The 26402-nt window shown below is 42.3% G+C and overlaps 1 protein-coding gene and 1 long non-coding RNA gene across 2 annotated transcripts; one reads left to right on the plus strand and one right to left on the minus strand.

The window, feature by feature from the left end:
• Window positions 1-455: 455 nt before the first annotated feature.
• Window positions 456-25025, plus strand: ptpra (protein tyrosine phosphatase receptor type A). The gene is made up of 22 exons (XM_053435061.1): window positions 456-839; window positions 11041-11087; window positions 11328-11409; window positions 11524-11955; window positions 14686-14785; window positions 15099-15172; window positions 15646-15782; window positions 16713-16803; window positions 17059-17135; window positions 17239-17275; window positions 17417-17514; window positions 18170-18289; window positions 18449-18615; window positions 18707-18842; window positions 18952-19101; window positions 19234-19327; window positions 19490-19566; window positions 19690-19824; window positions 20166-20291; window positions 20422-20573; window positions 20957-21092; window positions 21421-25025. The coding sequence occupies exons 2-22, from the start codon at window positions 11067-11069 to the stop codon at window positions 21493-21495; spliced, it is 2517 nt and encodes an 838-aa protein (XP_053291036.1). The 5' UTR covers window positions 456-839; window positions 11041-11066; the 3' UTR covers window positions 21496-25025.
• On the minus strand, window positions 13886-15731 carry LOC128451286 (uncharacterized). The gene is made up of 3 exons (XR_008340090.1): window positions 15564-15731; window positions 15379-15491; window positions 13886-14832 (listed from the first exon to the last, which is right to left on the minus strand). It is a non-coding gene; the product is annotated as an uncharacterized LOC128451286 (long non-coding RNA).
• Window positions 25026-26402: the final 1377 nt, after the last annotated feature.

Below are 26402 nucleotides of genomic sequence, written 5' to 3' on the forward strand. Positions count from 1 at the left end.
ACCACTAAGTGTATACAGTAAGTGCAATTTTTTAAGTGAAAAACAGTGCAAGAATACATGTTAAAATATAAAAGTAGCGACATAGAACATATCAAATCAAATAAATATGAACATTGGCAGCAATGGTGACAGCCTGGCAGCCTAGTGAGTTGGTTAATGCTTTAAATATATATGTGTATGTGTGTGTCTGTGTATGGGGGGTACTCATGGTGTACTTTAATGAAATACAATATTTAATATTTAATAGTTATTAAATGTTAAAGTGATGGGGTATGTGGGGGCCCCATCATCATCATGGACCCCTTAAAGGACCCCGGTGCACAGTCTGGCCTGCTGTCATACTCAGCTGGGCCGGTAGGTGTCGCTGTGGGCCAAGCAGAAACGTGCGCGGGGTAGAGACGGGGCCTGGGAATCTGCTGCTTCCCATTCTTCCTCCGCAGACACACACACACAACATGGCGGACTAGAACAGTCGGCCGACGCGCCCGGATACAGCGGATAAAGAACCGTGGGATTTATTACCCAGGAAGGCCGAAGAAAGTAGCCCGCGGAGGGACGGTGCGTGAGGGCGCCCGGAGGACTTTCAGGACCGCGGGGAGCCTTCCCTGCCTGGATGTGGCGGACTAACGCACCGCGGAGTGTTTGACTTGTGTGTCCCAGATCGCGCTTCCCTCCTCGGCTCACCCAGGTCCCCCCCACCCCGCTCGCTCACTCTCGGTTCCTGGGGTGTGGAGACGGGGGCCGGGGCTGTAAAGGCGTGGGAGAGACCGAGAGGACAGACCCCAGCCTGGCTTTACTTTGTCTCTGTGAATCTCCTCTCGGGCGCTTCGGGAGTTGCGGTGAGTTTTTTCCTTGTTTTTGTTGCGCAGAACCAACGGATCACACTTGTTACCACGTCGCTGTGGCGGCGGCATGTTTAACACCACAAACATACACAGTTGGCCCCCCTCACACTTCGCCCCTCTCTCGCAGGCCACATCACACCACCTCACATCTCCACCGTCACTGTTGTGCAAGGAGCTCGGGAGTTGAACATTTCACAAGTCGCTCGGAGGCAGGGAGGGATTTTCCTTCTCTTTTTTGGGGGGGGGGCTCTGTAGAAAACGGGTCTTTTGGAGAAGTCAGGGGCTGTGATACGGTTGTGTGTCCCTGGCAGTGGGACAAAAGGCTGTGGTGGGGGGGGGGGGGGGGGGGGGCTCTAGGTCGCCCCTGCCTCTCTGGAAAGTACACTTTATTGATCAACGCTTTGTTATTACACGTTCACGCAGAGGAGGGTGGGGAGCTCGCTGGATGGGGGGGGGGGCTTCCATGCGACCCACAACAGGAATTAGGTCGCACCCCTAACTCTGAACACGTATGGTCTGTCAAATCACAGCAGCTGCTTTGTGTTGTTGCTCCTCTGATTCTCAGCAGTGTGTATTCCCCCTCCACACAACCTCTCCCAAAGTTTTTTCTCCTCTTAATGATTAATATTCTCCCCTCTTCCTCTGTGTGTGTGTGTGTGTCTTGGGTGTAACCGAGCATACCATTTCAATCTTGTGGGTGTTGAGATTTTGTTTTCATGACTTTGCCTTCATCTTGATTTCCCCTCTCATAAGAACATGGATTATTCCTTTTTTGACATATGTGCCAAGATGGATAGTGGGGGGACTCGAAAACTAACATATTTATGAATGGATGCGGCTGCCACTGCTTCGGTGGAACATCAACAAGATTTCTGCTCCAGGAAAAGTCATGTTAAAGGCCGGAGAGAGCTGAGGAGGCCTGGCAGAGCCTGGCTTTTCTTATCTCAACCCTCCAAAACCTGCATGCTGTCTGCATGGAGCTTGACTCATCCCATCTGGATTCATTGAGCTGCAGAACGTATCCTCCATACTTCCGTTTCAGTGTCTTTGTGTCACGAGCCGTCCTCCTTACAGGTGTCGTTGTGTCATGGTAGGTTCATTCAAGAAAACTAAGGCTACAACTGTTGTGGTCACCTCACTGTGGACCAGGAGGTAGAGATGTTCCAATCCCACTTTTTCCTTCCTGTGTCTGATACCTGGACTTTGTGTTTCGGCCGATACAGATTACTGATCAGATATCAGTGCATTTAAAAAAACAAATAAACTATTATCATCCTACTTACCCTGTAGGGACGTGATGATTGCTGTTGTATGGCCTGGCTCAGACTAAACCCTTTCAAAAGCAATTGATACAAAGAATAAATATCCTAGAACTTTTCTAACGATCTATTTTGACAGTTGTATACATTCCTGTTTTACTTGTGGGACATTCCAACATGAAAAATTGCCAATCTGCTGACACTTTAGCTAGCTCTGGCTAATGCTATCAGAAATCACAGCACTTGTCAGTGGCAGTACAGTGCTACTGCTGTTTTGGAGTGGTGAAGAAGAAGTGGTTTCTGGGGGGAAAGATTGTAGTTTTATCTGTAAGAAAGAATACATTTAAAACGTGGTATGGGGATTTGGCACAAAGATTTGCCCACTCAACGATACCCAGCCTGGTGTTTTCTGCATTATCGAAGGCATTTTTTTCCGATGCAGGGGGCATCTCTACTGACAGGCCAACCTGGACCTCTGTCTGTCAGGCCTGCACACGTTCCACCACTGTCCCAAACCACTGTCCAACAATCTCGTTGTCAGGCAGCCCCATCTCATGACACCGTGGGAGGAGTGGGGGGAAAACAGGCGTGCTTTGGCAACATGGCAGAGAAAGGCAGACCTGTTATCATCATTCTCGCTCTGTCCATATCTTCTCCTGCCTATTTTTAGAGAAAGCTGTTATTTCTGTCTTGGGATCCTGAAAGGGTTTTAGCAGAAGTGCTCAAGTGATGCTCACACCACACTTTTCATGATCGGCCTCGTTTCCAAAAATAAGAACAAAGTACAGCTTGAAATCGCCTGTGTTGGAACTTTTGCGTGATGTTTTTGACGGGTGGGTCTTTGAGATTAACTTTGTGCTGTGAAATCTCCCCATTTCAGGGAACTGACACAATATTATGAGTTGGGTGGGGTGGGAGGTGTATTTTTGTTTCCACCTGTTCCACCATTTAACTGTGGACGGGCACTGTAATTCATCCTCCCGACGGGATAAACACGGTGGCGTTTAGGGGATTATGAAGCATTATGGAGCTTGATTGCAGCTACATGTGATATGTCATTGGACTGTAATGACATTTATTTTGCAGCGCAGGAAATGAACCTATGTGATGACTAAGAACGCATGAATGAAAAAGCTCGCCTGGCGGGGAAGACTTCACCAGGAGTCATCCAGTTATGTTCTGTCTTTGTGTGGATGTGGAGGAGTCGTGATGCAATCTTTTCAAATTACTGAGTAAATCTTTGTCTCACATCCTCCTGATGTGGCACGATTGATGTTCCTGGTTTATAATGACTTTGTTGGATGTGGATCAAGGTTTATGTCCCTTCAGTGGATTTCAGAGACTCGACCGGATTTAGTATTTAAGAAGCACTTTAGATGTATAAGAGTTTTCTTTAATCTTGTGAACTTCATGTTTGCTCCAGGTAAACTGAAATTCCTTCCTCAGCGTTCATTTTATAAGGGCACTTTCCCCCCTGCTGCTGTAAGGTGGGGGGATGGTGCTAAATGTTGGAAGGTGGGTTTGGCAGAAGTCAGTTTATTAACAGGATTGGGCTTCACATCTCTATGCACCACATCTAGAGGTGCATAAATTCCTTGCTTGTTATACAGATCATCTCAGAAACAGAGAGGGCCACGTTAATGTGGCCACCATTCATTGTGTTGTGGACTTGAAATGCACATTTTCTCACATTAATCATCTTATGTTGTATTTTTGTCCGTTTTTTCAACCTGCAGAAAAACTTTGATGCGCTATTTTCTTCAAACAATGCCACCACAGTCGAGGTCAAACTTAGTTTGAATCCAAAACCAGTTGAGAGCCTTTGTTGTAAATATTTATATTTGCCCTTGGCATTGGCCTCCAAGACGATGAAACCTTTCTTGCCCTGGCAAAAGAATGTGTCAACATGCCCGAGCATTGTTTCAACGCACCACATTAAATGGACTGGAGAAGCACTGTGCTGCTGACACTGCTGTGAAGTTCACCCTCAGAGGATTTCTACTTCTCTGTCAGAGGAAGAGGAGGGTTCCAGGGCAGAAGGATGCTCACTTTAGATGTTGGAACCTGTTGTAAAGGAAAGAAATTGCAGTTTGGACATTAGGCTGCTCCGGCTGTGTGTTTTCCTGTCAAATGTAAATCTAGATAGCCTTTCAATGCTAACATTGGTCGATTTATGTAACAGAGAACACATATTCAAGCATTGCACTTCGACAATTGACGTGCACTCCATGAATATTTACATTTGATGCCGCTTAATTCTTCTAATACACAATTCACGGATTAAATGCACCTTCTCCTCTACCACATTATTTGTCAGTTATCAGGTACTGGTTCTTTATAAATTAGAAATTCATACAAGACAAGAACCTGGAGAGTACTCATCATTGCCTAACAGATATAAAACAGATTCACCTTCAATGCATCTGATTCTTACACTTAGACGTATTTATTGCAGTAAAAAATATCTATCTTATTGCAAACTAATCCATTGTTATTCAAATCAGGAACCGTCTCATTAAAGTATAAGGCAAATACACAATTAAGTTTGTTGCCCAGCCTCAGCTGCACTCTGGCTGCAGAATTCAGTCTCATTGATAGTGAATCAGGTTTTGTTGTGGCTCTTGAGCTTCCCCTTTGGCCCCACACCATGCTTCAAGGTCACAGTGGCTTCTGTGGGAAGGCCATGCTTTGCGCCTCCACATCCTCTCTGTCCAATGTGGGAAAGCTTGAGAGGCCCCTGGCATGCCCTGTGAGAAACCCCACAATGAGGCAGACACGGCGCAGCGCTTCACTGACTCACACACTGAGCTCTCTTGATCCGTCCAGCCTGATGGAACCGAATCATCATTACAGGCTTAATAACAGACACGGTGGTCACTCTTGCCTGTATGATTAGCCAGAATAGTAATCCCATGCATCCCTTCATCTTTTCATCAACTCACCAGCTCATGAATGAAGCCAACAGGAACACAAACCACACCAGCAGGGAGTAGTATCCCTCAGAAAGGGAAGTCCAGAGGATTGTGGCTGTTGTATGTGGCACTGGGGACATATAATCTGTGGTCGGTTTTAGAGCAAGAGTCCTAGCGGCCCTGAGTTAGGCCTACTTCAGTCTCCTGTGAAGAGAAGCATTCACAGTATTCCTGCTGCCCCGGACCCCTCCCTCCCTCTCAAGACACAGAAACAGTATTAATATGCCATGAATGGAGACAGACAGAAAAGCATTATCTAGCGCTGCAGCGTGTAGTGAAGCGGGATACTCAGTGGACGGCCAGAGGGAAATATGGGCCTGCATGAAGCCTGCTTGATCCCCACTATGGGTGTCATGCCAGCCAGGCCTGTTGCGTGTCCAGCTTACTCATTATTGTGTCTTCTGTAAATAATCAAGAAGCGTTGTTGATAATTAGAACAACATCACAACAGAGGATTCCTGTAATTCTTGTCTTTGGGTTTCATTCAAATCTAGTTTAAACAACAATAAACAAATTGAGATTTCGCTTAGATCACCATAAAAAAAAGCTCCTTCTTGATCTATTCATGCATTTTTGTCCAAGCAGTCAGAAAAGATACTCCTTTCTTCACCTAAGGTTGCGAAAGCATCAGTGAAATCCACAGACTTGAGCGGCAGCTCTCCATATTAAATGACTACCTTGCATTGATCGCAAGTCTTGGCCTTTGGTTGTCATGGAGATGTAATTGGACTTCCTTTATGTTCCACCTATAAGTGTTCCTTTCACTGTGTGAATGAAATGGCATGGGAACAGCTCGGCCCATTCACAACTGTGCGATTTCAACCCGATGAGGTCTGCAGTTGGCCACAGGCAGAGAGACAACTGTCCTCATTACTTGGGCAGGCTCGCAGCTCGCATGTGCAGGGAGCCAGCTCTGCACAGTGCTGCAGACTTGGACACAACATGAAGCAGTTGATAACAATCACTTTGTTGTCTTAAATGACAGGATGTAGTGAAATAACTGTGTACATTGTTGCAAATGTATGTCATGAACCTGTTTCTGAAATATATCTCTCCCTTTTCTTTGTATTGCTGTTTTGTTTGTTACTAAGAAACACTTGGTTAGATGATGAGGTTTTCTTTTCAGGCCTTTCAAGTGTGCTCATTCAGATGCAGCCAAATCCAACATGTTTAAATGAAAGGAACTAGAATGGCCCTCAGTCGAGTGGACACCTCCACCATGGCCCAGCAGTCTCCTTCAATTCAACCAGGCACCGGTTCTAACACAGCTGGTTCCTACCGGACCAAATCACAATGCGGATTTTTATACCTCATTTCATTACCAAAACTATTTCCTGAACAATGTTATCCTAATGCCAAGTTAACATTACACTTAATCTGAGTGCAACCCTATTGCTCTGGTAACACGTAACTTTAGCCCAAAGTTAACCGGTAGCTACCTCAAACTTTACTCAGTCTAAAGTGTGGTGATTCTGACATGGATGTTTGAAAACAATTATTTGTAAATGGAGGAACACGAAGGAGCTAGTGACACACAGGACACATTTGACAGCAGAGGGATTCGCCACGTTCGACTGCTTGTGTGACACCATGCTAAGCTCATCAGCCGGCAGTGTTTTTAGCTGTTTTGCACTTAATTTAAATTTAAAAGGAAAAAGAAGCTTGATCTGCCCTTTAACCGGATCCATGCCAAAATTGTATGGGTTCTTTCTTGGCCCTTGTCGCATCCTTACCCAAGGTGGAAATCCATTCAGTATTTTTGCATAATCCTTCTGACAAACAAAGCAACAAACAAACAAACAAACAGCAGGAGAAAAAAAAGGAGGTCAAAATCTGGAACAAACGTGAGACTTTGCCATAAGATTTGTGTTGTTACTCAACAGGTATTAGGATTTGTCAAACCACACCTAGCCCTGTTGTTTTTCTTGTCATTGAAGCCAGTCCAGTAGGTTCTTATACTGCTAGTTTTAATATTACTGAGGGGAGCTAAAGAGTGTTAGTCATTTTTCGATTTTCATCAGAAGGTGAACAAACATCCTGTCACATTTTTATGCTGTTACTTATTCCCTCCGGGTAAACCACTGGTTTTTGTAGCTTGTTGCTTGTCACGGTGGCAGTTTTGCACTTTGCCACAGGCCAGCTCATCCCCAGTTGCGGCTGCTGTGAAAGGGCTTGCTCTAAGTGCTCTGTCTTGTCTTCAAAATATTCACATGGTTGCACAACACAAGCCCAAAGTCAGGACAGCAGCATGGGATGCTGCATGACTACCTTTTGATTCGATTGAGTTACTAATAGATGGGCATGTACATACTTCTTCTTCAGGGAATAGCGTGAGGAAAGAGTAGAAACTTCTAATATTTGGCTGTAACCCAACACAGGGCAGGAGGCTGGTTTGTCAAAAAGTGCTTCATCAATTAAATCTGTTTGACGCATAAGATCAAATCATCAGGAATAGGTTGCGAGCTGTGTCTTTGATTGTCTCTGAGAGGAAGGACGTCTTGTGCTGTCAACAAAGGTGTTGCACAGGGGAAATGTTGAGCAACACAGTGTTAATTATCCATTTGAGGAGCATTATTTGAACTGGTCCCAACATCATCAGTGGATATGTTAAATGCTTTATTGTCCTGTTTAGTAATGTAAAGAGAATGACACTCTGTTCAGCCTTGGTAGAGGTATGTGCTCAGCTATCTTACATAGGATTAGCTAGTTCTTAGTGTAGACAAATATTAAAGAAAATAGGAATTGGACTGATAACTTCAATTGTTTTTGTCATTAAACATACCTAAAGGGAGAATAACGTTCCTGGATTCACATCTGGATTGAAATTGAATGGGTTCTGCCCGTGTCCTCATCCCTCCACCATAGCTGCTTTAAGACATGCACTGAACCCCGGATGTTCTCTTTTAATTATCAGATGGGGCCGACAATGCAAATGTCCGAGTCAGTTGCTGCAGACATTCTCTGGAGTTTCTTCTGCCAGTCCCCTAAACTCCAGATAGTGCCCGAATGAATCTATATGAGAATACAACAGGAAAACCAAACCCCCAAAGAATACAAATATCGACGGATGAATAAGAGGCGCCATTCAGTTAGAAGGCACCAACAGAGATGTCAACTTGGAGAGACAACGGGATTCAATAGGTTTTGGTGATTTGACGGACACAATTTAAATGACATGTCCTGCCTCCTGCATGCTTTTATTTTGTTTCGAATGCATCTGATCTCAGAGTTTCATGCTGCTTTCTACATATATGTGAAAGACGCAGTCGGGCCGAAGTCCAGATCCCATTGTCTGGACATTTCCCACAGTTCATGTCTGAGAATGGCTTTAGTGTGTGTAATTTGGTGCAATTTGATTGAATTTAAGGGGACTGTCAGGCCTTGGTTGAGGTATGCACTCTACCGAGAGCCATTGTAGCTTAAATGTGATTTATATGAAGCCATTAGCCCAAGTGTCTTTTTTAAGAGAAAGTACTAACAGCACGAAACCTGAAAGTGGCACAAATAGAAGCACTTGGCCAGTCCCTTTTTAAATTAATGATGTCCTTCACAAACCAAAACACAAGTCTCAGAACAGAATAAGAATCCCATGCATAAAAAAAAACAAACACACAGTGCTGAAACACATTAGGATGCACCTTAGGGGAGTTGTTCTCTTGGGTGTACACAGTCCCTCTTTGGCTCCCGCAGCATCTGTGAAGTGACGGTTAGCAACAGGAGCGCCTCATGTTACTTGCACCAATGCAGTAACACGTCACACATCCTCCCTGGATGGCACGCAGAAAACGATGAGTCATGCTTCTTAAGAAAAGGTAAATAAAACAGTTGGTTGATGTGGACATACCCATTAGTAACCGCTGTCTATCACATCAAATATAGCCTAAAACACTTACTAGATGCTATATAGCACCAACTCAGACCAAATAAAACCAATTCCAGATCTGGGCCATTATGGCTGAGTCACTCTTTTTAATGAGAACTGGAGGAGAGGGTGGCAGAGGTAGGGGCTTGAGGTTGTAATGTGTGTTCATGTGACAGGGAATAAAGGGAACACCGCGATTTATGACTTAATCTGATATGGGGAGGATCTGTAGGTACAGTGACGGGCCATCCTGGATGTTGTCAATTCTTTTGATTATGGAAACAGGTTAAAAAAATAATAATTTGATTGTATGTATCATTTGAAAATAACATAATTAGTTGTGGTTGCCCTTATTACAGAACTGCAAAACAAGTACCACAGTTATGAAGTTATGAATTTTGATTTGTCATTTTAGAAGGTCCCACAAATTACAAAAAACAGATCCACTTTCTCAAATGTGAAGATTTGCTGCTTGTTGTGATGATAAATTAGATTTATGGTAGTAAATCAAATATTGTTGAAGTTCTCAACTGTTGTTCAGTTAAAACAAACATTTTTAAGACATCCCGTTTTAGCATTTTTATAGGCTGAGTGATCAGTATCTTAACTTAAATAATCAAACCAGTTCACAATCATTTTAATAATCATGCAAACTGTTTTTATCTTTTAATCTTTTTATCATTCCATAACGTTTGTAACCAGTTTTTTTCCTGCATTCATCTTGGATGGTAAACTGAAAAAGGGCTAAATATGAGAATCTTTAGAATTTGTTTCTGGGTGTACGAATCGTTATTTGGAAACAGACAATTGCTGTCTAAGTGGACGCAGGGTGAATGACCGCGAGAGGGAGAGCAACAATTGGATTTGTAGGTTAATAGCCTCATTGACCACATAACTTGCTCATTACGCCCTATTTCAGGATTCAGTCAGAGCTAGATAGAGCTGTGCTAGAACCAGAGCGTAAGCACTGCAATGAGTGAGCTCAGTTCAAAACATCAGACGATTGGCAACTGGCACTATTAGAGCTTTTAGCGCCCAATTTATCCCCTGCTCACTGATGCAATAATCCGTGATGTAAAGCATCAGTTTCTGTGCGGGAGCGCTGCAGCGTTTGGCCGGGTGCAGCGCTGGAGTATCTCTGTAGGCAGAGGCAGACTGGATTATTCCAGGGTCAGGACCATGGGATTAGGTCTAGAGATTATCACAGCTCAGTCAGGGAGACAACAGCCTTCTCGGACCCTGGAATTGTACAGAAGATTTACAGTCAGCCGGACCAACCCCCCGGCCACCATCGTGCTTTCTCCATGTCTGTCTCCCCCTGTCCTCCGCTTGCTCATCCCCATATCAGCTGCAGAAGATTTCCTAAGTGCTGATTCACTGTCACTGCAGGAATTTAAATGTGACACTAATTCTGTTTTGGTCATGCTCCGGGCGATGACTGCTTTGTCTCAGTGAGTTGAGCGTATCTCATTTCTTTGATGAAACTGTTTCAAGGTGTTAAAAAACATACAAAATGTTCCAGTTTTCTGGAGCCCACGGTGGTGTCCTTATACGCCTGGTGTCCCTCTAAAACCCAAAGACGTTCATTGTAGAATAATGACATGAAGAAAGAAAAGGTGAACTCTGATACTGGAGAAGTAGGAAGCAGGGAAAAATGTAACCTTAAGAATTACAATGTTCCATCAATGTTCCATGTTTCCTGTCGTTTCACCATTCATATCAACTTGAAATAAAACACTGTTAACTAATACCATCGTTCAGATATCATGTGGTAAATGCAGGTATTTTGCATAACAAAATAAAGGTGACTTTTATTTAAATATCACTTTTTGTATAATAAACAATAAAATAAACAAATCGGATCAAATCAGGAAATGCTTTCCTGTAGATGTGTTTTAAGAAGGGACTTAAAAGACGACACTGAGTCATGATGTCCTCGGACAAGTTGTCTCTTGACTCGGGGGCCGACAGCAAAGACACAGTGTGAGAATTTGTCTGGATACAAACTTAAATGTCGCTTGCAGCAAGTTTTACTTCAGAATAAATGATGCATCATGTGGAAAAACTCCTCCATACTAAATGTCTTCCATTTTCCTTTCTAGGACAACGCTGTGCGAATGAGTGATTGATGGCAACTCCGCTTCTTCAGGTAAACAACATGTAATACGCAAGCTAACATAATACAAGCATTTCATTTTCACTGCTATGTATTACCTTCCAAAAATGAGCATGTGGGATTATGATCGAAGAAGAAATATAGCTGGTTATATAACAGATAAAACTTTAACTCATGGTCTTAATGAAACATTTCTGTGGTCACGATCTTTTGTTACTGATTTTCTTTTTTTTAACTTGTGTGCGTTCGTCCCTTATGTTGTCGTCCATGTAGGGCAGAATGGGTGTGTGTCCCCTGCTCCTGCTGCTTGGTGTGGCCCTCGGGGCCTCAGCCCAGGATCATGTCCCCGTCACAAGTAAGAACCATGTCCATCATTACAAATGGCTTCATTCACTCACCTTCTTCAGTTCACAGACAAATCGTATGCAGGAAACACTCCTTGACATATTTTTATGTTCTTTTTTTCCAGGTCCTCCTAATATCACTGCAAAACCCACAGACCCCCCCACTGCACGCTCCCTCGACTTTACAGCCGCACCCACTCCAGCCCCCCCAGGCCCAGCCACAACACTTGCCCCTGCAGACGTCCCGGAGACGACAGTAGCGACGACCATCACAACCGCAAGCCCGGCTGATGGAGAGGACATAGAACCAGTTGGTCCCAATGCCACTGCAAAATTGTTACCGATTCCTCCGCCCCCACCTCCGGCTCCAACTGACGCCCCTCAGGCACCACCGACCACCGAGCCTCCCCCCGGGGTGGGGGGAGACAACGACACCACAACTGAGACTCCAGACACCCCAACTACAGACACTTACACAGATGAGGAGATAATCGATCCGGAGACAGAGACCACCGCAGAACCTGAATATGACTTCACCACAGAACCCAGCCCACAGGGTGAGTACCGGACACTTTTTTGTCCTAAGGTTATGAATATTTTCTTTTCTCTTTGGTGTGAAAATACTTTCAAAGATACTTGATCAGATACAGATGCTGATCTAAATGGATGTCGGGTGCAGTTAGCCCTCCTACTTGTCATCAGATCACTTGACACATTTTAAGCTTCATAAGAATACCTCGCATATAATATTCAAGGTATATGCTTTTATTTTTGGGTTCCTTGTATTCGTGTTATTCATGTAGGCCAGAAACAGCTCGGAAAAAGCAAGTGAGCTCTCTGGTCAAGAGCCGACCTTTAATATTTTAGATAGTTGAAAATTATTCTGCTTTTAGACTCCGATGCAGCTGTTTGGGAAATATCCTTACGTGACTTACCTGTCTCAAACCAGTCATCCACATGAATCAGAATACCATCCAAACTGGAGGACCAAGGCACTGTCAGAAGTGTCGGATTTTAATGTAAAAGCAAAGAGTCATGTTTACATTAATTTCATGAAAGTACTCATTTGAAATTTGATTTTAATCCTTAACTTTGATCAGCTTTGACTCTGTGCAGATGATCCTAGTTATATCCCTGTAAGTGAAACATGACTCCCCCTCCATTTTCTTTTACATTAATTATTCACATGACATGATTATAGAGAGACACACAAATCACTATCAAATGTTACTCATTGATTTTGAAGATGTTTTTTTAATTATGTTATGTCCGGTATGTTCTGAATGATCTTGGAAAGGGTCACTGGTTCTGGTATAGAACCACTGAGAGAGAGTACCAGGGAGTTTTTGATAAGCATTCACACTTCTGGTCAACATAAATGCAACAGATGTGATCTGCACTATATGGTATTTCTAGTAGTCAACGTAATCACTCTGGGTTTGTAGGTGTTATGTACTTGCTCTATTGTGTCTCTCTGGATGTCTGTGGGCCTTGTGTGTGGAAAGCTGTGAGAAGTACGAGATGGCAGCACATCAGTCAAGCCTGTGTCACCTCCACATGATGCCCGCAGTCCGTTGTTGTCCCGCTCTGTTCAATGTACACCTTGTCCCAGGGAGAACACTGAAAAGTCCTGGGAGCTGGGCATGAAAATGCAACACATCTGGGCAGCGTTCCAAACCAACCACCCCCAACGCGCCCCCCCTCCCCCCCACACTCCTGAAAGCGCATATGGAGCATGAAGTCAAATGATGCATTCTTTGCAGCATATTTTTTCTGCAGCGTTTAGGGCTCTCTTGAATTTTGAGTCGACCCGTGGAACAGCTGATTTGGTCATTGCTTTGTCACCGGCACCATGCAGTTTTCTAGAAACACCTCTCCTTTTGTTGTGGTCCAACGTGTCTTACAGTCCGCTCATCAGCAAACAAACGGCATCCACATTTTTTTTGTGTAACACCAACCTCCCGTTGTTGTTCAAATCTCGTGTCTTTTGTGCGAATGGCAGCAGGAAGACTATAGGACTGCCTTAACCAGCGGCTCATGCACGTGGTGGAAACAAATACAAATTGGTTAGCCATTGTAATCTACAGCATGCAGCATAAGAATAGATAACTCGGCCTGTTTAATGTCTAATTTCTACAGTTAAGACTGTGTGAACACAATCCGTTACCAGCATCACATTAGAGCCAAACTCTCTCAGGATCAGGAAAGTGTTTTATCACGTTCTCTCTGATTAAGTTGTGTAGAAATCTCAGCAAAACGTCTGAAATGTTTAAGTGCTTTATTCGATCCTTCTCTGGCTGCTGTCATCTCGGGCACACACAGATGCAGAAGCTCGAAGGTCACGATCTCGGTTAAACTGTGATTTATCTGCTCACTCCAAAGGACAGCCTGTTGCACTCTCCATTTGTGTTTGTGTGCGTTTTCCCCTCTGAAAGCCACTGAAATATTAACATGGACAACCATTATCGAAAAGAAACATACAGGCTGTTGTTGAAAGAGGCAGAGGTCACCTCAACACCGTGGCTTTTATTTTTCTACCAACATTCATTTTAACAATATTCAAATCTGTCTTGTGTAAATGTAAATGAAACCCACCACTAAACGTCTCTTCACATAATTAATTAATTAATCCTACAATAGATATAGATAAACATTTGGATTGGCGCTAAAATGAGAAAAATATTCCAATAGTTACAAATTCAAACATTTAATCTAATCTCTTTAATTTAATGTTTTTAAACATTTCCTGGCTTGACAATTCAGTTTTCGTTCAGACACATAGAGTTGGTGTCAGTCTTCTTACCTTAGCCTCTGCCAGAAAGTGAACGTATTTTCCACAATGGTTGGGAATTAGTTTTTTAAATGTTCTCACCACGGTTATATATTTTGTAGATTTCATTGCCTTCATTAATTGTGAAATGAGCTGGTTATGGGAATTCTGGTCAAATGTATCAAATCATCTTTGGTTTTGGGGCGTAATGGTTTGCATTTCTCACAATTTTCTGAGATTTCTTTGAACAATAATGAATTAATTAATTTGCGGATATGACATCAACTGTTTATTTGTAGCCTGAGAACTAATCTAGTGTGGGTAACGATCCCTCTTCTATGTTGTGCATAACATATTTGCTAAATCTTAAAATTGTCTTGACAAAACGTCCACATTTTGCAACCCCCATTTGCAAGTATGGAGACACATGTTCAATTGTTGTCTTTACTTTCTTGCTATTGTTTTGGTGAATCATACAAATCATATTAAATCTTGTATCTTTCCGTCTCTGGTCTAGACAACAACCAGTCAGATGACATGCCGATCATCGCCGTGATGGTGGCCCTGTCCTCCCTGCTGGTCATCATCTTCATCATCATCATCCTCTACATGCTCAGGTGGGTGATGCACTGTCGATGGTCATTATACACGATCTGCCAGAGACCTGTGGGGAGGGGCCTAAGGTGCTGCCGTTACCATGGCAAAGACTGATTGGCATTCTGCTGTGAGGCTGAAGCTGTGTGTGTGTGTGTGTGTGTGTGTGTGTGTGTGTGTGTGTGTGTGTGTGTGTGTGTGTGTGTGTGTGTGTGTGTGTGTGTGTGTGTGTGTGTGTGTGTGTGTGTGTGTGTGTGTGTGTGTGTGTGTGTGTGTGTGTGTGTGTCAGTGTGTGAATCTCTGTGCATTAATATGCACTTTGATCTTGATTGACAGGTTTAAGAAGTACAAGCAGGCAGGAAGCCATTCAAATTCCTTCAGACTGACCAATGGTAGATCGGATGATACAGGTAAACAAGTTGAATGTGCATTATTTTGTGTTTGTGTGTTTGTATGCTTTGTGTTTGTCAGCAGATGTGCTGCATCCTCACAGAACAGTCATTTATTTGTAATACGTTGGATCAGCTGATATAAACCTCCAGCCTGAGCAAACTTGTTTCTCTCTTTTATTTTCTGATAAGACTTGATTGATCTTGTTTTCCTAATGATAACATACCACTGGTTGACTGTTGGCAGAAAGCTTTTGTTCACTGTGATTACCTAACCAACAAGGCGGTAGTGTGCTTCCTCAGGTTATAACGGTGACCCACATCGCCCTCTGGTGGGCATCTTTAAGAAAGACAGAGAAAGATGAAGTCTGTGTTCCCTGTTGAGATATGGTTCCAGTTCCCATGTTCTTACCCCATCCCCTGTGTCTTTATCTCCTCCCGTTCCTTCCCTGCTCTCCTTACTCCTCCTCCTTCCTTCCTGCTTGCCGGCTCAGAGCTCCAGACTGTTCCGCTATTGGCCCGGTCACCCAGCACCAACAGGAAGTACCCACCGCTTCCTGTTGACAAGCTGGAGGAAGAAATGAACCGTCGCATGGCTGATGACAACAAACTCTTCAGGGAGGAGTTTAATGTACGGCACACTCAAGCACACACCCTCGGATACTGGACTGTAGCCCAAGATTCACTTGCACCCTAGAGAAGTGGCACCAGGGGCACCTGTATGTCAGGGGCATGGGGGCATGAGAAAATATTATGAAGGTTCTGATACATCTGATACATACATTTTTGATTAGGATAAAATGAAACAAATACAAGATAAATGGCTAGTTAACAGAATTAAAATAATGAGAAATAATAAAAAGATATATGAGCTATTATACAGATGTATAAACAGGTATAATATTTAAAAGTAATGCACAAAAAGTTAAAATAGTTGGCTAAAAGTAATAAACCATTGAAATTATTAGGTACTTAAGTGAATAAATAATATAAATAGTTTGCTAAAAAGTTTAAATAATAAGCTAAGTTGAATGTATAAGTTATTGAAATAGCGTAGAAGGTTTTAAGTAAAACTTTGAAATAATTAGCAAAAGATAAAGGATTACTAATCTGTATACCTATAAAGTCATGATTCAAAAGTTGAAATATATATAAATAGATGAATGAATAGTTGAAATAGCCAGTTCATCATGGAAAACAGGTCAAGTGATTGATAGTGACCCAGTGAATGAATTTGAACTTATATGTGATAGATAGATAGATATGTGAATTTGGGGTGATTTGTATTAAATGATATGATAAATAGACTATAAGTAGTGCGGTACAAGTCACAAGTCACAAGTCACTCATACACTGCAAAAGCCAGGGATCAAACTACAGACTCTTGGATAGTGGAGGACCCAGTCTACTTTCTGAGCCACAGATACCCATTTAAAAACTAAGCAGGCCAAAAGATGAGGCCAACAGAGACGGTTGTGAGAAGTCACTGAGAGATATAAGACTGATATGCATGTGTCTGCTGTTCTCCCTGGTATCTAAATTTCTTTCTTTCTGTGTTTAGGCGCTGCCAGTCTGCCCCATTCAGGCCTCGTGTGACGCTGCTTCCAAGGAAGAGAATAAAGAAAAGAACAGATACGTCAACATCCTGCCATGTGAGAAACAACACCAACGTGACACATTGACACTAACAGACATCAACAATCCAGAGATCAGGGTTTCTGATATATTATATATATATGCTGCTAATTCCAGCTTTTACAGCAATACACAGTAAACAGCAGATAGTAAACAGACAAAGCCAGTTGTGAGTTTTATAATATACCATGTGTAATGAAAATTCCTTTTCTTAAAGTGCTGCTCCACCTCCTCATTTACATTTTCTCTCTCTGCCCCTCTCTCTCTCTCAGATGATCACTCGAGGGTGCATCTCTCATCTCTGGAGGGAGTCCCCGACTCTGACTTCATCAACGCCTCCTTTATTAATGTCAGTACAAGTGCAGCACATTTCCCTCAAAAGAAACAATACTGCTCTAAACACGGTTGACTCTTATTTCACATCATCCTGACTTCATCTCCCTTGTTTGCAGGGTTACCATGAGAAGAATAAGTTTATTGCAGCTCAAGGTAAGTGTGTGTGTGTGTGTATGCATGTCAGCAGTGGAGCAGAGAATACGATGCTATGTGGAGCATTAAATATAACCAATATATATGGTTATTGTCTAAACACTTTTCATCCTGATTTGTTGATGTGTCTTGGGCACTCAGGGCCGAAGGAGGAGACGGTAAATGACTACTGGCGAATGATCTGGGAGCAGAACACAGCTACCATTGTCATGGTGACAAACCTGAAGGAGAGAAAGGAGGTAAGAGGAAGGCTAATGTTGATGTTTTGTTTTTGTCAATGCAGTTAACAACATCATACGAGAGCTTTTAAGGACATCAGGGTTGCAGCAGAGCACAAAACTCAAAGTTCGGATCAGATCATCGATTCGAGTCACGGATTGGATCCTTTTTTCGGATATTCTTCAACATAACAGAGAGAAAAAGATGACTCTGCTTTTATTTATTAGAGAACTTAAACATCAAGTATAACAACAAGGTTAAATGTTTATAAAGAATGTTTTATTTACTTACTTTTATTATTATTATTTTACTTGAAATTTAGTGCAATTTGAACAATAGTAAATAAAAAAACTGTCTTTGTTGTTGTTTACTCAGTGTTTCCCATTAATTATCTGTGTGTTAACCTGCAATTTATCTGCAGTTGACATGCATTCTGAAGAGTGGGGGTTGACTGGCCCTAGTGTCTACCGGGGCCCGTTACACCACTAAAGGACATGTGTTCTTTAGGTGTAGATTAAACACAAACAGCTGAGTTAGTTAAAGAGTGCCCTTTTTTCAGCACCCATGTAAATCAGTCCAGGAGGCCAAGGGCAAGCACAACTTGTTTTAACTGTACTCACTATTTACTGTTAATTTAGATAAACTCATTTGCACGTTTTAATCTCTGTGTTTCAGTGTAAGTGTGCTCAGTACTGGCCGGACCAGGGCTGTTGGACCTATGGGAATATCCGTGTATCTGTAGAAGACTCTATGGTTTTGGTGGACTACACCATCCGCAAGTTCTGCATCCAACAGGTACCCTGCTAACATTGTCACAGATGTATTTGTAAGCATTAGATTAATGCCTGCAGGGGAAATCCTTTACAACTCTACCTTTGTTGTAGTGATAGGTGCTCGTGACATAAATGAAACCCCTTGTGGCCTGGTCCATGACCCGGTTTGTTTGTGTTGCAGGTGGGAGATGTGTCTGGGAAGAAGCCCCAGAGGCTCGTCACCCAGTTCCATTTCACCAGCTGGCCAGACTTTGGGGTGCCCTTCACCCCCATTGGCATGCTCAAGTTCCTCAAGAAAGTCAAGAACTGCAACCCCCAGTACGCCGGGCCCATCGTGGTCCATTGTAGGTGAGTGGATCATATATTTTTACCTGTTAATCTTGCGTCTTTGTCCGAATGCCACACATTATTTACAAGAACTATTCTTCTGTCCTGTCAGTGCGGGTGTGGGGAGGACAGGTACCTTTATTGTGATCGATGCCATGTTGGACATGATGAACGCTGAGAGGAAGGTGGACGTGTTTGGTTTTGTCACCAGGATCAGAGCCCAGCGCTGTCAGATGGTCCAGACTGATGTAAGTCCAATGTCGACACACTCCACCTGGGACTCACTGCTGCAAATATATCGCAATGAAACAAAGTTTTCATTGCAATGATTTTTGGACTTCTCCCTCTCTCCCACAGATGCAGTATGTGTTCATCTTCCAGGCCATGTTAGAGCATTACCTGTACGGAGACACCGAGCTGGAGGTTACGTCTCTGGAGTCCCACTTAGCCAAACTTTACACCCCCTCACCTGGAGCTGGCTGCAGTGGTCTGGAGGCTGAATTCAAGGTGTGTTTTGTTTGTATTCTTATTGTCTGCAACTCCTCAGTCCTCATACCCTTGCATCAAACCGTTTCAGTCCAGTAGAATGTGTCACTGTTTTTGAAAAGTAGATTCATATTTAAACCACGCTACTTCTAGAAACTCACATCCATCAAGATCCAGAACGACAAGATGAGGACAGGCAACTTGCCCGCCAACATGAAGAAGAACAGAGTCCTGCAGATCATTCCATGTGAGTGATGCAGATGTGGATGTGTGTCGTGGGTTTAAACAGTGTTGTGCCTGCAGACAGTCACGTATGCCGTGATGCACATAATGAAATTATAGACTTATAGTCCTTGTGTCCGCAAGCTTCCCTTCAGTCAAGGACATTGTGTCTCTTTGCTCCCGACAGATGAGTTCAACAGAGTGATCATTCCAGTCAAACGAGGCGAGGAGAGCACAGACTACGTCAATTCCTCTTTCATTGATGTGAGTGTAACAGCACCTGGATTAGAGTGGATCGATTCAGTAAAGCAAGCAATCCATCAGATGTTGTAAGTCTTCCTCTCACTGTTTATTTTGTCACATACAACCTCCGTCATTTTGGCACAGGGCTACCGTCAGAAGGACTCGTACATGGCGAGCCAGGGCCCCCTGCAGCACACCATGGAGGACTTCTGGAGGATGATCTGGGAGTGGAGAAGTTGCTCCATAGTCATGCTCACTGAGCTGGAGGAGAGAGGGCAGGTATGTGCTGGAGCCCTCTACTGGTCCTGGACTGTAATATCATCCAAAGAGTCTCTTCATGAGGCTTCACTCACAATTGGAAAGGAGTCAATAGCTCTATAAAGTTGGGTTACCTCTGTAAACCCACTAACCTTGGTGGAAAATATGTATTAGTAGCAACCAACATGTTGAATTTGATCGTCTTTGTTCATTTAATTTATTATTTAATGAATTTCTGTTTTTAATGGTAATTCTAGAAATCTGGCAAACTAAACATCTTGCATACACATAGTATACATCTCAAGATTTCCCTGAAATGTTCAGTTGTCATTATTTTACCACCTCCATCTCGTGTCCCACAGGAGAAGTGCGCTCAGTATTGGCCCAGTGATGGAGTAGTGGTCTATGGGGACATTTCCATCGAGCTGAAGAGGGAGGAGGAGAGCGAGAGCTACACGGTGCGTGAGCTCCTGGTCACCAACAACAGGGTAAGAAACGACCATACTCATAATACAGGTTCCATCACTAATACAGTTTTTTAAAGTGTAAATGAGCCTAGACTGATAATGTATCAACAATAAACTTTGGAGGGCTTACTATAAAACTCCATATTTCCAGGAGAACAAGGCTCGAGCGGTGCGTCAGTTCCATTTCCATGGCTGGCCAGAAGTGGGCATCCCCACTGATGGAAAAGGCATGATCAATATAATTGCTGCGGTGCAGAAGCAACAGCAGCAATCTGGCAACCACCCCATCACTGTACACTGCAGGTAACAAACACACACATACACATACACACACACACACACACACACACACACACACACACACACACAGCTTCACTGAGCAAGACACTGTTTAAACTGTGTGAACCAATGTAAGAAAATAAATCAAATTTAATAAAAAATGCTTCTGACGTTCGGTTGTGTGTGTCTGGGAAATTGTCGCAGCTATTAAATCACAGGAACAAACAGGTCAAAAGAATTGTTCTCGTCTTCCTTGTGACATTTTAATTGCCCCCTGTTGACCTGTTGCTATGACTCTTCCCTAACATTTACGCTTACAACAAAGCCGTTTGTGTGTGTGTGTGTTCATTTTGAATAAGGTTGCTGCACTGTGTGTATACTGAAGTTTACATTTTGTGTGTTTACAGTGCTGGTGCTGGCCGGACAGGGACTTTCTGTGCGTTGAGTACAGTCCTGGAGAGGGTGAAGGCAGAGGGCATCCTGGACGTCTTCCAGACAGTCAAGAGCCTCAGACTGCAGAGACCCCACATGGTGCAGACACTGGTGAGGACTCTGAATGTTTATTGTATAAAATGAATTTAATAGTCAAGTATTTCTTTAAGAAAATAGGAGTTTAATTGTATTTAGGACAAATATTTAGTCTGAGTACAGGTTGGATTTAGAGTAGAGGTTTGGATCCCCCCTGTGGCGTCAAAATGTTTGTAAATGTTTACAATACAACTATCTGTTCATGTTTTACTGAATATTCGAATGTGTTTCTCTTAAAGTGTTAGACACTTTCATTGCCCATCGGTAATCAAGCTACACCTGTGGGGTTGTAGTGATTTTGCTTCAGCTGACGTTGCCGTTTCTCTCCTCCCTCGCTCCTCAGGAGCAGTACGAATTCTGCTACAAAGTGGTCCAGGAGTATATCGATGCCTTCTCTGACTACGCCAACTTCAAGTAGGGACGTTCCGTGGAGGCATAGAAGAATGGATCACAACCGGCACCAGAACCTACAACCACACACATTACCCAGCAGAGAACTCCATTTTCCCATCTGATGGATTCAAAACAACGGGAAAAAAGCAGACTGATCACAACTTGATCTGATGATGGGATGAACTGCCCGGAGGAAAAGGGAACAGACATCTCGGCCCGGAGGACAGGGCGGTGCAGTCGGACAGAGAAATTAACTGAGATGCCTTCTTGAATATTTTGTAATATTGGTCTTGTCAATACAGCCCCTCCCCCCTATTTGCTTACCGCCCACTCTCCACCCCACCCCACCCCACATGTATATATCCTTACTGTGTTGCATCTTATTACTTTGGTTTCAGACACAGTTTTGAGTTTGGCTGCATTTTTGGGTGGCACCTGTAATGTATTTTATTGGTATATATATAAATATATATAAATATATATGAATATAAATTGGATGCTTTTGAGGCTAATGTAAAAAAATCCAGAGTCAAGGTAATGATGTTTGGATTGTGTCTTTATAGGGACAGAGACTTGAGACGTTTTTTGGCGTTGCCTGAGCCGCGCTGTAGCGACGTGTGTGGTAGACAAACTGTGGTTTGTTTTCACTCCCACACACTCACACACACACACACACACACACACACACACACACACACACACACACACAAACAGAGACACAGTTGGAGCCATTTTTCTTCACACAGAATTCGATGCATCTACTCAACAAAAGCATTTTTCAGTCGACTTACAAGATGAGATCAGAATCTCTGTGGCGTAGCGCAAAGTCTCATGTCGCCACACCCACACACACTTTATACCAAGAGCATTCATATTTTTGGAGCACTAGCATGTGTGTATGTGTGCGTTTGTTGGAGCTGAAGCATAAGCTGGCAGCGAGGACACTGTGTGTTTTCACATCACTGTCATCTCTCCACTGAGTGCCAAAGTCTCTCCCTCCCTTGGTTTTGCAGCTCTGGAGGCTTGAGAGACTTAACCAAACATTATAAGTGCATCCAACACATTCCTGGACTGCAACAGGAAAGTAGGAAATAATGGATCTGTTTGATTTTGCCCCGTTCAGTAAAGAAATATGAGTGAGAAGAATCGGTCAAACCTTTTAAACAAGTTTCATTTGACTTTAAGGTCTGTTACAGTATCAGCGGCGATGTTGTTCATGTTGACAAGCCAAACAGCACAGACACAACTAAATCCACTATTGCATCACGGAAATCATCAAATCTTATATTCCCAGCACATTTCTTTTCCTTGTTTACAGACACACGTTAGTATTTCTTGTAGATCGCATTGATGCATTTCTTTTCTTTATGGGCTTCCTTTAGGTCTGCCTGAATTAACTCTTCTTTTGTTTTATATATCGGCTTCACATCACTAGGCTGTACCGATTTTCTTGTATTTCCCAACATGAACACTGATGCCGGTGAATGTTTCCTTTTATTCAAATGCTGTTTCTAAGGTTCTCCTCAAAGATGGATGTGTTGTTACTTTTAATAGTGGAGGTGTGACATGTGACGTTTGCAATGATTCCTTTTTTTAAATGCCTAGGCTCGAACTACGGCGTTTTTTTTTCTTCTAAATTGAGGCCATGCCCTTTATGATTGTATAATGAAAGATGAATGATGTCAGTCAAACGCAGGGCTTCAGGTCAGTCCTAATTTCCACTCGGTCAGCTCAGGAAATGACTGACACCAAGATTGTTTTTTCAAATCTACAAACTGAATAAATTGAGCCCGAGCTCATCTCCGAGGCTGACCGGCGGTCAAATGGTTTGATCCCTCGCCGCAGGAGTCTCCAGATATCACCCTCTCTCAAATTTTAATGCTGTGATTTTAAACAATTATATTTCTTTTTAGGAGTTTTCGAGATATTTCAATCTTTCTTACGTAGATTTTAACCGAAAATAGCCCCATTCTTGGAGAAACTTTACGTCACACTCAATTACAGTCTAAATAACACTAACGCTCCCCGTTACTCATATTAAAAGGAGCACAATCAGATTTAATTTATAGAGAGTGGACGTCATGAAATGTACATGCTGAATTGATTGTCTGAACACTCATGCACTATTTTGCACCAAAAGCAAAGCCCTTAAATGTACAGAACCAAATGAGGTCAGAAAGGTCAGGCAGAACATTTAGCCTTGATATTGAAACATGGGAAATCTATTTGACTCTTGAAGCTCTTTCAGGTCCCCGAGCCTCCTGCGAGGGCCCCTGCAGGGACGTTTAGTAGCAGATCTTTCTAATTGACCAGTCACTGAAATTGTTGACTGTTTGTCCATCATCACCATCATTTCAGGTCTTGTTTCATTCCAAAGCATCACAAGTGCCCGCACTATTAATTAGGTGCCGTTGTTCATCGTGTATTTTGTTTGTCACTTACTGCGTCTTTAAGACGAGGGGATTGTTTGGCCGTTCTCTCTCTCTCTCTCTCTCTCTCTGTGCTTAAATTATATGGGTTTATTGTGTGTATTTGGATCATGTGGTCACCGTCTTTCTGTAGTTCAACAACAAGACAATTTGCCAACCCTCGAGATCCACTATTTTGCGATTTAAAGAGAACTTTAAAAAAGTGCCTCACTGTAATTATATTCCAACGTTATCTACGTTATGCAGTGGAACCATTGGGCTGTACTATTATCGCCTGTCGATCAATGGCAAACCTTTATGTTTGATTGATAAGAGTCAAAACCAAAACTGGGTCAATCATCCTTTTCTTTGACATTCCCTAGATTCCTTGATTGTGCAGATGAAACAAAAATTGAGGTCACTTTATTGAATATCAAACTTCTTGATTTAATGGCTTCATCTCATTCCATATCACTCGAACATGGGATCCACGATAAGTAATCAATTGTGGGTTCCCAAATGTTGAACAAAAAGTCAGCCGATTTCCCCCAAAAAACTAATGAAAGTAGCAGATTTGATGCATTTCACATCCCTTTATTCCTGGAGCTTTGGCCCAGTGGAGCATGTTGAATTCCCTCGACAGGGAGTCCTGAGGAAGACGAGGCTCCAGCGTCCCTCTTCTTCTCTCCACCTTTATAAACCCCTTGTCTTTACTCACCGCTCTCCTCTCATCGCGATATCTCCCTCTTTCACTTTGTCCCTGGACCATTCTTTCCCAGTGGTCACTTCCCACTCCCTTTTGTATATAAAGTAAGGTTATTTATATTTCATTCCTGTCTGCTGCCTTGCTTCTTTTCCTTTCTTCCCCCCCCTTCTTCTTTTCTTTTTTAAGATGTATATTGAACTGTATTGGGACCATTTTGAAATATATTAGAGATGTTTCGTTTTGGCCATTTTTTATTTGGTATAATTGTCTTAAGCAAATCCTTTTTTTTTTTGCCTGTTTGTTTCTAGTGTTTTGTTATTCAACATTTGAATAAATGTATATATAATTATATATATGATAAAATTATATATAATTATATAATGCCGAATGGCCTTTCTAAGCAAGATACTGTTCAAACCTAATAAAGTGCTTGAGATTTTAGTTTTCTTCTGCATTAATCATCTTTTAACACAAAGGTGCAGTTGTGTCATGTGTCAGTCGACTCTAACGTAATCATGGGTTGTGTCGATGCTCATTACGTCTCAATGAGTAATGGTGCAAGGGTGCAAAATAATTGCAGATCGTTCATGTAGCTTATAGATCAGTAGCCTGTCCTATTGAGTGTTGCTCCTGAAGGGTCTTCAATCAGCATTAACCCCTCACCCCTAATCAAATACTAATGTGCTTTTTGCACCAATCGATGATTAATCTGGTGAATTGTTGGAGAATAAAGTGAAAGAACCAGTGAACATTGATACTCGGAAAACATGTCAGGACACATGATGTTTATATTTATTTCACTGTGTCGCTACTGACTGGATCTGGTGCTTCTCAGTGTTACACTTTCTACGGTCGCTGTAACAGTTGAGCCTCTCGGTTGAGCAGTGGTCCACTAATCATTGATTATAGATGGAAAGATATTGGTACAATATAAGAAATGCAAGTAATTCTACTTGGACTATGTACAGTGCGTTAACTGTAACACAATGTGTGCAGGTCCACGTTGAGCTAATCACGAAGGGGTTTAATGCTGTGATCACCAGCAAGTGATTGGCAGGTGCTAATTGGAATTGGCCAGGTTTTCAACAGAAATGTTTTTGTAATTTTACAACTTACAAACACTCAAGTTAAATAAATGATGTCAAGGCTTTAGAGTATCTACAACACGCGAGTACACCAACAGCTTTGTCAACTTCTCTTTAAGATTAGTTCAACCTTATTGATCCCACGCTGGGGAAAGTCACTCGTTACAGCAGATGTAGTCCGAATGAGTTAACAAAAGACATGAAAGTATAAATAGAATAATAATAAAAAAAAATTTCAATGAAAAACAGATTATGTACATAATTATACACCTTTCACTACAGATGGAAATATTTGTAGATGAATGAACTTAAGTAAAGTGCAGTGGCATAAGGACAACAACAACAGAAGAAACTTACACTTGCACTAAGTATTTCCATTTCATTAAATGCTACATTAATGCATTGTTTGGGGAATATTGTACTTTATGCTGTAATCCTTTGATCTGAAAGGTTTGATGATAGTTACCTAGCAGATTATGATTCAACACACAAAAATATACCTATATATATATATATATAACATATGATGCAACTGTTATAAATTAAACTACCAAAATGTCCACCTTTACCAACAATTATAATGCTACAGATACAACAGTATTGAGAGTAATGACCAAATAACAAAACCTATCAAACCACAACACTCAAATGAGCCAGTTTTTTCTTTACTATTCTACTAACAATATTTACATAATTTTGCTCATTATATTTTCAATGCAGGAACTTTCTCTTA

The sequence above is a fragment of the Pleuronectes platessa genome, chromosome 2, assembly GCF_947347685.1.
Source record: "Pleuronectes platessa chromosome 2, fPlePla1.1, whole genome shotgun sequence".
Classification (NCBI taxonomy): Eukaryota; Metazoa; Chordata; class Actinopteri; order Pleuronectiformes; family Pleuronectidae; genus Pleuronectes; species Pleuronectes platessa.